Source organism: Andrographis paniculata, unplaced genomic scaffold (genome assembly GCF_009805555.1).
Source record: "Andrographis paniculata isolate CXL003 unplaced genomic scaffold, ASM980555v1 Contig59END, whole genome shotgun sequence".
Lineage (NCBI taxonomy): Eukaryota > Viridiplantae > Streptophyta > Magnoliopsida > Lamiales > Acanthaceae > Andrographis > Andrographis paniculata.
In genome coordinates, this window is record NW_026137594.1 from 587,228 (window position 1) to 603,145 (window position 15,918).

The 15,918-nt window shown below is 32.4% G+C and overlaps 3 protein-coding genes across 5 annotated transcripts; 1 reads left to right on the top strand and 2 right to left on the bottom strand.

The window, feature by feature from the left end:
- Window positions 1-276: 276 nt before the first annotated feature.
- LOC127258097 (ubiquitin carboxyl-terminal hydrolase 27) lies at window positions 277-5,221 on the bottom strand. Of its 2 annotated transcripts, none has more exons than XM_051284748.1 (10): window positions 4,755-5,221; window positions 4,466-4,589; window positions 3,909-4,009; window positions 3,601-3,834; window positions 3,198-3,266; window positions 2,981-3,103; window positions 1,813-1,950; window positions 1,645-1,707; window positions 1,151-1,465; window positions 277-806 (listed from the first exon to the last, which is right to left on the bottom strand). In XM_051284748.1, exons 1-10 carry the CDS (start codon window positions 5,010-5,012, stop codon window positions 525-527), a joined length of 1,707 nt encoding a protein of 568 aa, XP_051140705.1. In that variant the 5' UTR covers window positions 5,013-5,221; the 3' UTR covers window positions 277-524. The 2 variants fall into 2 exon arrangements, with proteins under 2 accessions (XP_051140705.1, XP_051140703.1); XM_051284746.1 differs by having other exon boundaries at window positions 279-806; window positions 2,981-3,106; window positions 4,755-5,220.
- Window positions 5,222-5,384: 163 nt separating this feature from the next.
- On the bottom strand, window positions 5,385-7,760 carry LOC127258100 (ethylene-responsive transcription factor ABR1-like). 2 transcript variants are annotated; one of them, XM_051284751.1, is made up of 3 exons: window positions 7,413-7,760; window positions 6,827-7,338; window positions 5,385-6,312 (listed from the first exon to the last, which is right to left on the bottom strand). In XM_051284751.1, the coding sequence occupies exons 2-3, from the start codon at window positions 7,134-7,136 to the stop codon at window positions 5,585-5,587; spliced, it is 1,038 nt and encodes a 345-aa protein (XP_051140708.1). In that variant the 5' UTR covers window positions 7,137-7,338; window positions 7,413-7,760; the 3' UTR covers window positions 5,385-5,584. The 2 variants fall into 2 exon arrangements, with proteins under 2 accessions (XP_051140708.1, XP_051140709.1); XM_051284752.1 differs by having other exon boundaries at window positions 6,827-7,760.
- A 3,971-nt stretch (window positions 7,761-11,731) lies between these two features.
- Window positions 11,732-15,383, top strand: LOC127258104 (protein LIKE COV 2-like). The gene is made up of 7 exons (XM_051284757.1): window positions 11,732-12,000; window positions 12,602-12,654; window positions 12,750-12,859; window positions 13,147-13,314; window positions 13,590-13,687; window positions 14,317-14,443; window positions 15,086-15,383. The coding sequence occupies exons 1-7, from the start codon at window positions 11,866-11,868 to the stop codon at window positions 15,193-15,195; spliced, it is 801 nt and encodes a 266-aa protein (XP_051140714.1). The 5' UTR covers window positions 11,732-11,865; the 3' UTR covers window positions 15,196-15,383.
- The last annotated feature ends 535 nt before the right edge of the window (window positions 15,384-15,918 follow it).

Genomic DNA, 15,918 nt, shown 5'->3' on the forward strand with positions numbered 1-15,918 from the left:
AGTTGAAAAACTGTACCAGGCTTGGGCCTATCAAGAATCCAGTAAAACTAGTCTAGCATCAATTTTTCAGATACAATCTCGGAATTACGGCGTTTCGAAAAATTATAAAAATATATTTTTTTCATTCGTTTCTTTTTATTATATGCTAAACTTATATATAAATAATTTATAATAAACAATTTTATATACTTATGAATTTTGTTATTTATATTGTAAAACCAATTTTTATCAATCGTGTATTAAATTTCAATAGTAAAATCTTAAATAAACACAAGTTAGTTTGAAATCAATCTATGCAAAAACAAAAAATACACATCCATAAATTTAATGAGCCCAAAATTTCTAATAAAATCGTGCAGGCATTTTAAATTTAATTAAAAATCAATATTTAATTATTTAATATGCTCGTTTAATTACTTTCATCTATCCATAAAATCTCTATCCAAAAATAGAATTAGACAAAACCCTACTGCCCAAAAGTGACCAAAGCGAAACTAACCTGGATTCAACGAGCAGCATTCTTTCTACTTTGAAACCTTCTCATAGAACAACATACTTGCATTTGCCATCAGGACATCCTTCTCCCCCACCGGATACACTTCCGAATCCGATATCCGAAACCACTCCTCGATGGCCGATTCCAGCAGCCCGACTGCACCTCCTTCTTCGCCCACCCGCCCCATTACTTTTCTGTATACCGTGTAATGCCCGCTTCCGCTGCTTCCAAAGTGCTCCACAACTGACACCAGACGGTACATTTGGGGTCGTGAGCGCCGCGGTGGTTCCAAACGGCGATCACTATCTGCCTGCAACACATGAGAACAATGCCGGGGGGCGAGAAAGTCTAACTTAGCTTTTTGTTTATATAGAAGTTTTATGAGAATTTTGAAATTTTGGAAGAAGACAAAATTTATAATTTGATTTGATTTGTTGAGAAAAAATCTATTTAATTTGATATTATTTTAAAAATAAATAGTATGAAATAAGTGAAAATATGTTGAGAGCATAAGACTTTGCTTAAATAGAAAATTTGAAATATTTTGGCAATAGATTTTTCTTTTTCTTTTGAAAAAGTTTGGTGGACGAATAGTGTCTAAAGCATGAGTTAGAGCTTTGCGTCTAAAGCATGAGTTAGAGCTTTGCGTTGCACCTTTCCATCGTCGCAGCATCTTGAATCCGATAAGCTCGGTAGAGGCTCAGAAACTTTCGAGCAGTGACCACTCCCGATTGTGCCGGCATTTCTTCTTGCTTGTTCCTCGGGTGGATCTGTTTCGGCACAATCGTTAGCCTCATTCCTCGCTTTGCTATTTAGCATGTTTTGGTACACGGAGTAAGGGAGCGGGCGCATATTGTTGCTGCCCAGTTTCAACTGTCCGAATTGCAGATTCGAATCCATACTTTTAAGCCCCACTCGACTCATTACATATGACGACAGATCAAAGCTCAAAGGAAAGGACACATGGCCCTATACAGAAGAACAATAATAGTTAGCCGGACGAACTAAACATTTAAGCCTTACCGAGAGAATATCGAGTGATTAGTTTTTCAGCATAACGTGTTAAGGAAATTCATTGGACATATAGGCATGGGCAGTTTGTATAAATTAGGAAATAATGCAATATCACATTCAAGAAATCTAAGTACCTGAAGTTTTACGGATTGTCCAAACATGTCATATGAAGCTCGTTGCAGATGAATGCACAGAATCTGCACGAAAAATAATATGGGAAATCCGATCCCAGATTATATGGACATATTCCAATGTACTCCCTACAAATTCTAATGACCGGGATGTAATAGTATAGCGATTACCTTAGGGCTCCGAGCAACACTCAATTGCTTGAAAGTGCGGGAGAATCTATTCAACCAAGGAAACGCGCCAAGGGATGGAAGAGACTTACAGTTACAGGAATCATTTTTATTACAGAGTTGAAGCGTTTCAACATCTGTCTGCACGAACAGCGCCAATTTTATATGGGAACTAGTAGCATCGCGGAAATAAAAAGTGTAGCATAGGTTGTTATACAATTCTACGATGGCATATAAACTCAGATCGGTAAGAGGATTAACTTAAAAAATAAATATGAAAAGGCGCATTCAATTAGAACTGTTACATGAAATAAGTGGATCTACTAGTATTCGTCCACCCCACATAGTATGCAACTATGCATCAATAGGCATTCTACTTTAGAGTGACTATCTCTTAACATAAAATGATCCTAACTGAGGAGCTATTTTTAGGTACCATAAAAATTCTTCTAGAAGGGTCCACTGATTAACTGAAGGAGAATTCATGAACTGACTTACGATACTAACTGCAAAAGAAATGCCTAGACTAGTTACAGATAAATAGTTTCAACTTTCTCACAACTCTTCAATATCTCTCAAGTTCATGAAATAGTTCATCATACCTTTCCATGATTGTAAATTGGAAGCCCTTGGGATGCTGCAAGGGTTGACTCCTAAATGTAAGACACTTATCGCAAATCTAACGATCCCTAAATGTTAGAAAGCAGTGGTATTATAAGTAAATGTCTAAAATTAATGTTTGAAGATTATAAAATAATTGAGGTTTTAAGAGGTCTTTTGGCTAAGGGCAGGGAAAATATCCTTAATAGAATGAGAAGAAAGTCTAGTATATCTTTTCTTTTCTTTTTTCCCTCTACTCCAAATAAGATTTTCACTTAAAAATAGGTGGGAACAAATGAAGTGTGGCGCTTGCCGCCAATATATCTACCATATGTATCTATAACAGCTTTAATTGTGTATGTATCTTGTCCTTTAAATCATTGCAATTGATTCTCAAATTTCATTACCTATATGGCTCCCATTGCCTCCTCGAATTCCCAAGTTTAGCCTTACTTAACAGGATCGATTAGGAAAATCAACTATAGAATAAACTATCATGTCTGAAGCCAAAGCTGTTAAAATCAGAAAAATAAAATGAATGAAGTTAGTAAGAACTAAATAGAAAGATTACTTTTTCAGAAAATGAACAGGCGTATTCAATTGCAGCTGCATGCCAACAATTGCTGCAGCAATAATTCTCTAGACGTTCTGCCGCAAAATGATTCTTAAGGCAATCATCCAGTGTGCTTCCATCCTTCTAAATTTGGAAAGAAGAAAACATTAGCATAACAATGAAGTAAATATATTGAGGAATATGAAGCCTGATGGATATATTCAATTCAACATACAATTGTAGCATCACTGCTCATTGGGGGTGCAAGGTGTAGAGTATGGAACATTTGAAATTCAAGAGAGATCTGCACACACAGAAAAAGTAAATATTGTAAATAACTGAAGTAAAAAAAGCACTAAAAAGACAAGAGTTATGATGCTACAAAATAAAACTTAATATATATGACATCAAAAACATATACCTATTGCCAAATAGATATTTAAACTACAAGAACCTATACATCAAACTATTATTCCACCACCTCCCCCTATACCTCCTTTTGCCAAATATATATTCAATGAGCAATTTTATAGTAACTTTTGTAGGGAAGCAAATAGCTACCAATTAATCTGCAAAGAAGTAACTACGAAAAACAAGATTATGGAATCCATTCAAAATTCTTACTAGTACCATTCAACCTGAAACGAACAGCTTTGGCATACTAAGATGCTGCCAAGGATCCCATCGAAAGGCTTAAGAAATGTCAGCTTCCATTTTTGCCATCTGCTCTCCTCATCAGTTTGTGTTCTGATAACATACCTACCATTAGGGAGTACAGGCAGTTGTGCCAAGTAGCTTTTAACTGGGACACAATGTTCCGATATTTCTTCTCTCAATGAACATAAAAGATGAGAAAATGCTTCCTCAGCATCCTACATCCAATCCAATAGTTAGAAATTCCACAACGACATTGATAAATACATAACATTCTGATTAGAATAATGACCTGCTGCTTAGTTAGGTTAAAGTTTGGAATATAATGATCCATTGCAAGCATCACTTTCCGAGGACTTAGAACTGTTTGCCCATGGCGTACAGTACGTAGTTCTGCAAGAAATAATAATGATCATCAAGCCACAGAGCAGATGAAACTATCATGTTTTTCTTTAACTGAAAAATACGACAGTTGGTCGACTAGGCTGTCATCATTCTTTTGAAACTAAAATAAAGCCCTGAATGGCTGAATCAATAGATCACAGATAGGTTCACACCAAAGCAATACATGGCTAATAGGTACTCATATCTCTCTCTCTCTCTCTCTCTATATATATATATATATGTGTGTGTGTGTATAAGAAAAGCCATAAACAACCAAAAGAAGGAAAGAGCTTCGCAATCAAAGGCATTCAATGCTATCTTAAAAATGGACATATACATACGAAAATGCAATTAGAAATGCACAAGAGGTCATAAACATCATTAGGGGATTCAATTTTCCAATTACAACAAGCAATTTACACAAACGAAACTCAAAAACAACTTAAACTGATAAAATCAATTCACCTTCCACTAGTGAAGCTAGCGACGTAACAAGCGGCATATCTTCATCTCCATCGTATGAAAATGATCCATGCTCCTCAACCATCTCCAAAAGATACTTCCAGAAACTCGGACAGCTTGACAACGCCTGAACACAAAAACGCAACCAAAGAAACCAACAGAATCCAAAATCCATCAAAACCAAACACTAGCAAACATTCAAAACACATTAAAAACAAAAAAAAACAATACAACCTAACTTGCACAAAAATGAAAAATCACAACTGAATTAATTTGAAAACTAACTCGCTACCTGCAAAACAACATTCAGGAAGCAGTTGTTCCCGAGATTTTCCAGCCCAGGGACAATCCAAGCCCTAGGAGATACGGTTCCTTGGTCCAAAGGATTTGATTCAATCAAATGTTTGGCTTTAATCACCAAAACACCAACAGCACCCAACGCGACTACAGTGACTGAAAATCTCAGCCCAGGAGAAACAATCCAAGTCATTTTCGATCCATTTTTCGGTTTCCAAATCGAAGAACTGAATTTTGTGCTCGGAATTATCATATCATCCAGCAGTAAATTCGATGAATCAATTCGGCTGCCGCCTTTTCGCCGTCGCCACGACAAGTACTCCGAAATGACGAACTCTCGCACATTCTTTACAACCCACCGTTTCACTTTCTATTTATATATGCACTTTTTGTTTAGCAAATTTCAGTTTAAATCCCTGGAATTTTAGTAGTGTTACTTTTGCCCCTTTAATTACAGGGAATAACCTATCAGCCAAAAAAACATCTTCAGTGTGTTCATTTTTATTTTATTTTACTTTATTTATTGTGATTTGATATAAATTTTTTGCTAGAAAATATTGAATATTAAATCGTAAATTTGCATTAAAACAACTATAAAAAAAAAAAAAGGACAAGTAAAAACATCTCTTAATAACATATATATAAATATATTATTCCCAAATGTTTTCAAAATTCCAAAATGGAGTCTTCAATTGGGATTTGCAAACAGAAAATCCAAGCAAAACCCAAGAATCATATTATTATGCATCTCCCCTATAAAACAAAATACTCAAAATTATAAGTTAAAAAGAGAAAGAGAACTCAGACAAACACATTCAAGAATTCTCATCCAGAGGATGTCTGCTGCCCGGAATCTGTCCTCTGGCTGCCATCCGCCGGAATATCCTCATCGGCGGCCTGACCTGCCGCCGGAAGCGTCGGAGCCACCGGAAACGGCCAGTACTGATCGAGATCAAACCGGTCCGGATTACGATAAGCCATCAGCTCATCCAACAACCGATTCGAAGTCGAACCACCATCGCTTCCGTGCAGCCGTTGCACAGCGTCGAGCGTCATAAACCCGGCTAAATTCGACGGCCCATAATTCCCGTCAGGCTGCTGATGAAACTGAGCCTGGCTATGCACAATCGCCTCGTCTGAAACTGAGACGGGACTAATCTGACAGTCAGGATTGAACGAGGAGGACGACGATGATGCAGCCGGATGGGTGTTAAGCAGCCGGACATTCTCGGGGAAGTTGAGCTTAGCCTTGTTGCCTCGGAACCGGAGGGCCGCCTCGTCGTACGCACGGGCAGCGTCCTCGGCCGTGTCAAACGTCCCGAGCCACACCCTCGCGGCTTTGTAAGGATCCCGGATTTCGGCAGCCCATTTTCCCCAAGGCCTCTGCCTCACACCTCTGTATCGTCGGCTCAGCCGCATGGCACCCCCGACGCCCAATGCCTGGTGCTCGGTCGGGTGCAGCAGCGTCGGCGTGTACATGTACACGGCAGATGACCCTGTCGTAGGTATTACGCTCGTTCTCGGAGCCGGAGCCGGAGCCGGTGGACTTGCCTCTGCAAATAGTTTCGTGCAATGAATTCGTATTAAGTACTCAACTTTTTACCAGTTTCAAAATTTTTCAAAACTACAAAATTTCGATCTAAATGGAGCATAATCTTCGTCTATCAATCATGTCAAATATTTACTTTCAATTCAAATTTTTTTACTATTTACAATTCATGCGTAGATGCGACGAAAATAAGTAACTATAGCAACAGTAAATGTGATCACTTTGCGCGTAAATTAAGTCCTTAATACACGAAGTCGAAAATTACCTAATGAAGCTAGCGTCGGACTTGCCTCTGCAAATGGTTTCGCACAATGAATCAATCGTCTAAAATATCATATCAAACGACAATTTCTCATTGTCTATTCGGAACAATTGTATCGATCGCGCCAAACTTTAGTTTCAATTCAATTTTTATACTATCTTCAATTCATGCATCGATGCAATGAAAATGCATAACCATAGTATCGTGTAATTTATTGAACTCTCTCTCTTCTAAATAGAAAGAAGTTGAAAATTACCTAATGAAGCTGCCAAGTTGAAAGGTGCAATGGGAATATCAGCGGCAACAAATTCAGGTCTCTGCTGATCACCGCCATTGATTTGTTCGACAGCACCTTCGTCTCTGCCGCCGGAGACGACACGAGACAGAGCAAGCACCATAGCAGACATCTCTCGCTGTCTGTCGATTCCAGGAAGCAAAGGAGAAGCCAATGAATCCCACACGTTGCTATTCCCCCTTACGTCGAACACCTCGTGTGCATCATCGCTGCTTTCACCCCTCTTCCCCTGAAAATCGTCCCTTCGATTCGCCACTTTGATTTCACACATGTAAGATTACACCAACAAAGATATATCTATATATATACGCATATAATATATTTAGCCTCAGGGACTTTGCTGATCTTGTTATCAATTCAAAAGTCAGAAAATTCAAATTTGATGGATTTTCTTCTCGCTACCAGAAGAACAATCAAATTAATGCTTCTTAATTCCAGAAGTTTGACGCGATCCAGCTCTCCATTCGAACTTCCTGCACAGACCGTTATAGTAAATATATATATATGTGTATATATACAGAGATGTATGCAAGTATCAACTACGGACAAGTTGGGGAGGTGAAGTCCATTCTTCATAATTAAATATCCGCCGCCAAAAGATGAGAATTGTCAACGCTGAATTTGGTTGTTGTTCTTCTTCTTCTTCGACTGTAGATGAGATCAGATTTATTTAAGGAGGTTTTTGGCGGTTTCAATTAGGATACGGTGGGCTCCATTTGACTAGCTAGGTTTTGGTGAGCGATTAACAAGTGCGATTTGGCAAAGACGGGAGAAGTGTGAATTCACATTGAGCAGGGAATCGCCGACGCGGTTTCGAGCAAACTCTGTCGGCGGCGGAGGCAGGGCGGAGCCGACATCGCCTCCGCCGCCCTGGTTTCGAATTCGGTGGGGGTGCAAGTAGCTACTACACAATGTGACTGAATTTATGAGATTGAAAAAATTGGAACTACTTCTGTACATTATTTTTGTAGTTGATTTTAATGAGCTATATTAAATTGTACCGAATTTATTAGGGTAGTTAAATTATTTATTAAATATGTTTTATCTAAATTTTTGTATTTATAATGATACACTCAAATTAACTAAGGCAAAATGAGTATTATGTTATAAATAAATTATTTTCAATTAAAATTTCAACTTAAAACTAAGACTCCATTCATAGTGTGTTTGTTTGGGAATTATCCGTTCATTTTTTTTTTCTTTAAAAATATTAAATTAAATATCTATTTTTTATTTTTTATATTAAACTAAAAATTAATTTTACATTAAAAATATCACATTACAACCTATTTATATCACATTATACAACTATTCAAATTCAAAATTTTTAGTATTCAAATATCAACTCAAAATTCAAACCCCCAAACAAACACACTCTTAAAAGAAAACTTTTATAGAAGATTTTTAGAATTTTGAAGATTTTAAAAAAATAATACTATTTATTTGATGTTCTCTAAAAATATATATATATTTAGTACGATATTTTTTAAAAATGAATAAAATATTTTATTATAAACATAGCCTAAGTCGGTAACAAAATGCACAGTGTGTGTTTGTTTGTACAATTTGAAGAATTTTTATTATTTATACAAATTTTTTTGTCAAAAAATATTAAATTTAATATTTAATTTTTATATTATATAAAATTAAATTTATATTTAAAATATTATATCAATATTTATTTATATCACATCTACTATTATTTAAATTTAAATTTTTATTATTTAAATATCGAACTCCAAATAAATAAGTGGTGGGAATTAATTATGTGCCACAGGACCAGTGCACCGTACGTGACGTGGACGAGTTTGGGTCCAAGACGATGTCGGTGTTGACTCAGGTCAAATTATTCACTGCAACGCGCTTTGCTTTACCGTGCCCACACCCAATTATATTTTTATGGAGTATATATTTATTCAAATTTAATCATTTATCTAATAATCACAATTAGTTATTTAATTATTTTTAGACCCTAATCTACCATTTCAATAGCCTTCTAATATTTTCATATACTTTAATAAATTACATTGAAGTCAAAGTCAAATATAAGTTAGGACTGTAATAATATTTATATATAATATATTATTTAATCAATCTTTTTTTAATATTACAATTAATAATTTTATATTTAAAACAAATAAAGAATAAGTTAAAACTAAATATTTATTTTTTATTTAATATATTACTAAAATATAATTTTATTTAAAAACTATAAAATAGTATATATTTATACTTAATAAAAAAATATTTCAATTCCAAATTTTTATTATTCACATATTTAAATCCAAATCTTAATTAAACACAAGTTTGTCATTTTTTCCTACCTAAAACACAACCAAATAAATTATTAAAATGGCATGATTAATAAGAGAATATATAAGATCGATCCTTTTAGCATTTTAAATCAAAATTAATAATATTTATTTTGTATAATTTTTAATAAAAATATATTATTTTATTTTACCAAATATCATATTAAAATAATATTTAAACAAAACCTTAAATTAATATTTTATTTCGAATTAATTTCAAAATCACAATCAAATAAATAATATTTTACCAATTTCCTTGTTATTTTGAAATTTTAAAAGATGGGAATTGAGAAATATATATATATATATATATATAAATAGATCATTTTTACTATTAAAAAATCTCCAAGTTGATGTATAATCCACTATCATGTACATGACACATTCCTTTTGACATTAGAAATTTTGGCTTTATTATTAAATGAAGTCAACAAAAAAAAAATAAAATTTTGACATGTTTTTTTTAAATAAAAATAAATAAGTCAATGATTGGAGCACGATATTAGAGTATGTTTCTTTGATGTATTTAAAAAAATTTTAATTTGAATTTGATATTAAAATAATATATAATGAAATATTTTATAAATTCTAAAAATACATAGTGTAAATAATAAAAATTTTAAATTTTTGAGTAACAGAAATATATATAAATATATTTTTCTTTTGTTCTTTTAAAACATATATATTTTTTAATAAGAACATTTTTACATAAATTTGCCAATATATTTCTATCTTATTTTATAATTTATTAGCATATATAAGAACATTTTCGTCTATACATTCCTACAAACAACGCATAGGATTTTGTTTTGGTCCTGGTTTCAAAACCAAAATTTTACTATTTAATTTTGATATAATTTTACATAAACATATGTTTTCTTCTTTCACAAAAATCATATTAAAGTATCATTTAACTAAAAAAAAAAAAAAAAAAGAAAATCAATTTCAAACATATACCGAACACACCCAAAAAATTGATACACAAATATATTTAAGAAATTGTACAAAAAATTAATAAATAAATAAACGCAATGAGAATAGAATATGCTTCAAACTTTGAAATTAAGACTAATAAATATTTAAAATTATGTTGTTGTTATTATTATTATCATTATTACTACATATTAATAATATAGGCAAATATGTCAACCTCTTTTTTCAATATAATTCACACTATAAATATTAACTTTTGTCCATTAAAAATAGAGGAAGAACTCTGGTCAAAATAATAATAATAATAATATATATATATATATATATATATATATATACACTTAGTATTTCATTTATCAATTTCAAATCTTGCAATTTGGATATTAGGGATTGGTCCATTCTAATCCAATCACAATCTCAATATCAAATGGCTAGAAACTCAGGGCAAAATTATATAACATAAAATAATAAAATTTCATCGAATATTATACTATTTAAAATAATATTAATTTTAATTTTAAATCAAAATCAAAATCAAACAAAATCTACATAGGAATGCAGCATTTAGCTTTTGACCTTGACATTTTCAACTATATGTAAGAATGAATGGTTCATATGAACCACCTTAATTGGCTTTAGGTTGTCACCCCTACAAATTAAAGTTGATTTTATCAATCAATTATGTGCTGTATTTCTTAATTCGCTTCAAATAATTCATGCATGCTTTTGACTTCAATCCAAGTGGTATCTCTCATACCTTCATCCATATTTTGCTTCAAATTTTTTAAAAGTATATAAAAATTAAAATTTGACTTAATATTTTTTTATAATATATATAATATTTCTAAGATGTGAAAATAAAACATGATATAAATTATATATTGCCAAAAAAAAGAAGAAAGTAAACACTTCATTACTATAACATACCTTTGTCTTTAATTTTTTTTTTTTTGTACATTATAAATAATACTCTATTCGTCCATAATAGTTATATCATATATTTTTTAATGTCGGTTGAATTTGTATATAATTCATTTATAATAAATAATTTTATTTATTCATAATTTTATTATTTTAATATTAAATATTATTATCTTTTAATTATTATGTTCAAACAAACTTATGCAATTCTACCAAGTCGGATGAAGTATTCTTCTACCGAAAAAATTATATAATTTTGGTTGAGCACCGAAATAAAAAATCAGTAATATTATAATATTGTTAATTGTTCAGCTGACGTTCGAGATTTTGCCTGTAACATATGATTCATCTAATGTGATTTTTTTTTTGTCAGACTTAGTTTATAATTATAGAAAATTTATTAATAAGCTGTTAAAAAAATTTAAAGGGTAAATTAAAAAAAATAGTAATAAAATTATTACTAGTATTTGTTAAAATAGAAATAACAAAATTATGTGTAAATGTAAATAAAATATACAAGGAAAAAAAAAAAACTGAGATAATTTTGGCGTGGAGTATTAAATTACATCATTTTTTATGCTGTACTCAATTTTATAGTGTGACTAACCAAACATTTGTCAACTATTAATCGTTGACTCCACACAGTAGTACCTCAAGCTTCAACAGTAGTACCCCTCGTTCCCCTTTTCTTCAACAGTGGAGACGAGACTAACACGGTATTTTCAGATTTCCGAGTCCTCCGCAATTCTTGACAGGTTTCCCAGCTTCTGCAACACCTAAATTTTCGATCGGACAAGGTGCTGAGAATTCAGAGGATTTCTGGTTTTGGAAGTTATGGCGGAGGAGAAGGACGCGACGTCGGTGCCGCTGAGTCAAATTAGTCGCCAAGAGCAAGAAGATGAAGAGCGACCAGATCCCGAAGATCCATTGAAATCTACTCCATCTTCTCCCGATTCTTCTACTCGTACGGTTTGTATTCTTCAACCAATTATTATATATGTGCGTATTTGTCTCGATAGATATCTGAATTGAATCACTTGTGAACTGCGATTAGGTTATCGATGGTAGAATCTTGCGGAGATAGTTGAAATTAAGGTTGATTCGACTTAGTTACAGAGAAATGCGCATGGTGAATCGAGATTTTTTTGTTAATGTGCCTAATTGGATTGTTAATTAGCTCCTTTGATGATGAATCCATGAACGAAAATGCAATAACGAACTTGACCTAATTTTTATCCTAAGTATTGGAAATGGATTCGTTGAAAGATTCTCATTATGATTTATTGTATCTTCTCAATGTTCGTTATCAATTTGGTTTGCTCGATGTTTTAATTGTTCATTCTGTTCATTAGATTTTTGTTTTACATTCAATTATTTGAGTTGCTTCAGGACCGTCAAGATAATTTAGTGTTGCAGGTTCCTTCAAGATCCTTTTAGTGCAGAAACTTGTTTTAATCTCTTGAAACGAAACTAAGTTACGTTTATTCGACTAACGGAACTTCAAAGGTGTAATGCCGGCTATAGTTTTTGGTTTGTCGATGCCTAAGTTTTGTTTTTTCTGATGCTACAGGCGTGCTGTTTTTTCCTTCAAAGTTGGGTTTCTAAGAAGTTCATGACTGGATGGTACTTGTTGCTCTAGCATTTGTCATTGATCTGTGCGTATTTTTTCGTATTTTCCACGATTAAGTGTTAAATTAACCCTTACATTGAAATCACAGTGTAGTTCTGTTCCCAGTTGCTGTTACATTTTTCGTGACTTGGTGGTTCGTTCAGTTTGTTGATGGATTCTTTAGTCCTCTGTATGATCGGCTGGGAATTGACATATTTGGTAAGTTTGTTGCCTATATATATATACACACATATGTTTTTGGTTGTGTCATCAGATCGTTATCTTGTCATTTCTTAAAGAATTATATTTGCATCTTCTTTACAGTTTTGTACTTGTTATGTCGTACTGTGATGCATATTGATAACTCCAAATCTCTTTTGTATAAGATGAATCTCGTCTATTGGTATTAGTTCATATGCCGTCACATTGGTAAAGATCAATCATTACCCTCTGCTTTCTTATGGTGCTTGGGAAATGCTTCTTGAATCGATTATTTTTGGGTGCAGGGCTTGGGTTTGTGACGTCATTGCTTTTCGTATTCCTTGTTGGTGTCTTTGTTTCCTCATGGTTGGGTGCTACAGTTTTCTGGCTTGGGGAATGGTTTATAAAGCGAATGCCATTTGTTAGTTATATTTACTCCGCCTCCAAGCAAATAAGCTCTGCAGTTTCACCTGGTAACTTTTCTTGGTTGCTCATGTATTTGTTACCGATCCTTTAAAAGAAATGTGCAAACAAGCAAATAATCTCCTGACATATTGAAAATGTTTTACTTTTTTACTTCTTGGCAATATATCAAAAGGATCTTATACGATTTTAAGTATCTAATTACCGATTAAAAGACAAAGCGCGCAAACAATTCATGATCTCAAACACTGTTGGTTACTAGATTTGTGCATATCTCATAAGAACATTATTGATGTTGTTTCTTATATATTTATTTTGGTTACAGACCAAAACAACACTGCATTCAAGGAAGTAGCAATTATTCGACACCCTCGTGTGGGTGAGTACGCATTTGGCTTTATCACTTCGTCAGTTATACTTCAGGTATAATTATGCTTTTCTCTAATTTGTTGTACTGATATCGTCAATCATTCTATCTCATATCATTTAGATACTTCTTCTTCTTCCCTTTTTTTTTTTTTCATATTAGAAACATAATTCCAAAATATAATCATGTTTGTGAATCTATTCTTATTTATTGTCTTTGTTACCTGATAATCACTTTTGTTTGTATTATGTACAGAAACCTTACTGTTAATAGTTAGAGAGGCCATTTACATATTCACCCAAATTTTATCAAACTTATGAAAAGCTGATTGTGTCTTTAGTGGATAAATAGTTGACAATTTAAATTCTAGATATTGCCAAAAAATAAAAAGCATACAATTGCTTCGCGTAGTTGGAGATGGAAGTTGAGATTTTTTTTGAACTATAGACACATTATTCATGGATTCACTCAGTCCAGAAATGCACCATCATTGTAATATACTTACTACAGAATAAAAGGATGAAATTGACTATGTGAAATCAGTTCCGAGAAAATGGCTGTGAATTTGCATTTTCATTTTTAACAATGAATTTAGTGTGACAACTTCCCCATATTCGATGTTTGCCTTTTTTTCGCAGTACTGTTTATGTACCTTATTGTTTGCTTTTGTCATCTTCTAATTCAGAGAGACGACGGAGATGAAGAACTATGCAGTGTATTTGTTCCCACAAATCACTTGTATATTGGCGATATATTCCTAGTTAATTCCAACGACATTATAAGGCCCAATCTATCCATTCGGGAAGGGATAGGTATGTTGTGTTGTTAAGTTACTACTTTTCACTTTTCTTTCAAACTTTTTGAAGTGTGTGACAACTCCATCTTTTAGAGGCCTACAATTAGAAGTACTAAAATTGACAGTGTACCCATTATCATTACTTGGGCTCGTTTAGATAGAAGTTTTGAAAACAGTGAAAAATTGGATATTTGATGTGATATTTTGGTAGGAGAAAGAATATTTGATTCGTTTTTTTTTGAAAAAATTAGTGTTGATAAATAGTGACAAGTTCAAAAAATATCTCTACGTAAACGAAGGAACCGTGTGTTGTGCGATTATATAATATAGCTTATTTCAAGTAAAATAAAACCTTTTTGCTGCCAAAGTTCATTATAATTCTATTGATTTATTTTATTATTATTTTTTTTAAAATTTCTTTAAATGCTAAGTTTACCACTTCATAGAATATGATATGTTTCGAAAGATTACTTCCTCAGCTGTTTTGTGTGCAACAGAGTTCGATCGAAGCTCTTAATTTCCTTATTTTCGACATTTCTGTACATACTTAATGCAGCTTACCGATCTTTTTCTTCAGAAAAAAATTGTGGGAAGCAAAAATGTAACCTTACCCGAAATCTAGAGATTCTTTATTATAACTATGTTGTTGAAACTGCAGAAATAATAGTTTCTGGAGGCATGACGATGCCGCAGAAGATCACACCTATCGCTCCTGTGGATAGAGTTATTCGACAAGGCGACAGAGTTTCACTCAGCAGACTAATGTAAGGTCGAATGCTCGATACTCTGATACTGTATTGTGTCGATGGGATTCGGCATCGAAAAAAGCAGAATAGAGGTAAACATAGAGGTGCCTTTACTGTCATGTTTTTTGTGTTCCTTATGATTGATATGTACAAAGAAACAAATTGCAGATGATGATGATGATGATGATGATGAGATGAGATGTTCTTTTATTTGTGGAATGTGTGTTTTTCTTTCTTTCCTTTTATTGTGTGTGTGTGTGAGAGAGAGAGAGAGAGAGAGAGAGCAATTTAGGTTTGTTTTTCTAAATTGATTTAAAAATAGAATGTAAATTTGAATTTTTGTTTAAAAAAGTAATTTGGAAATTACAATAATATTTTTATGATTTTTTTTTTTTTTTAGAAAGTTTACTTGGTGACATTGTCGTAAATATATTGAATTTTAGGGTTATGATTTATGTAACATGGTAAGATTTTGGGTTTGTTCTCTAGTGTTTTTTAGGGAATAATTTTAATAATATTATTAAAAAAATATAATATATATACACATTAATATAAAATATTATTTTTATATTATCAATACAATTTTTTATATTTAATATAAAATATTTTTATTTAAAAGACGCAAAGGGAACAAAACCTTGTTTATATATAAAATTTTGAAAGTTTTTGATAATGTTCTTAATTTTTCAAAGATTATTACTTTGTTTTCTCTTGTAAAATATTATATTAAATATTTAAAATTTGG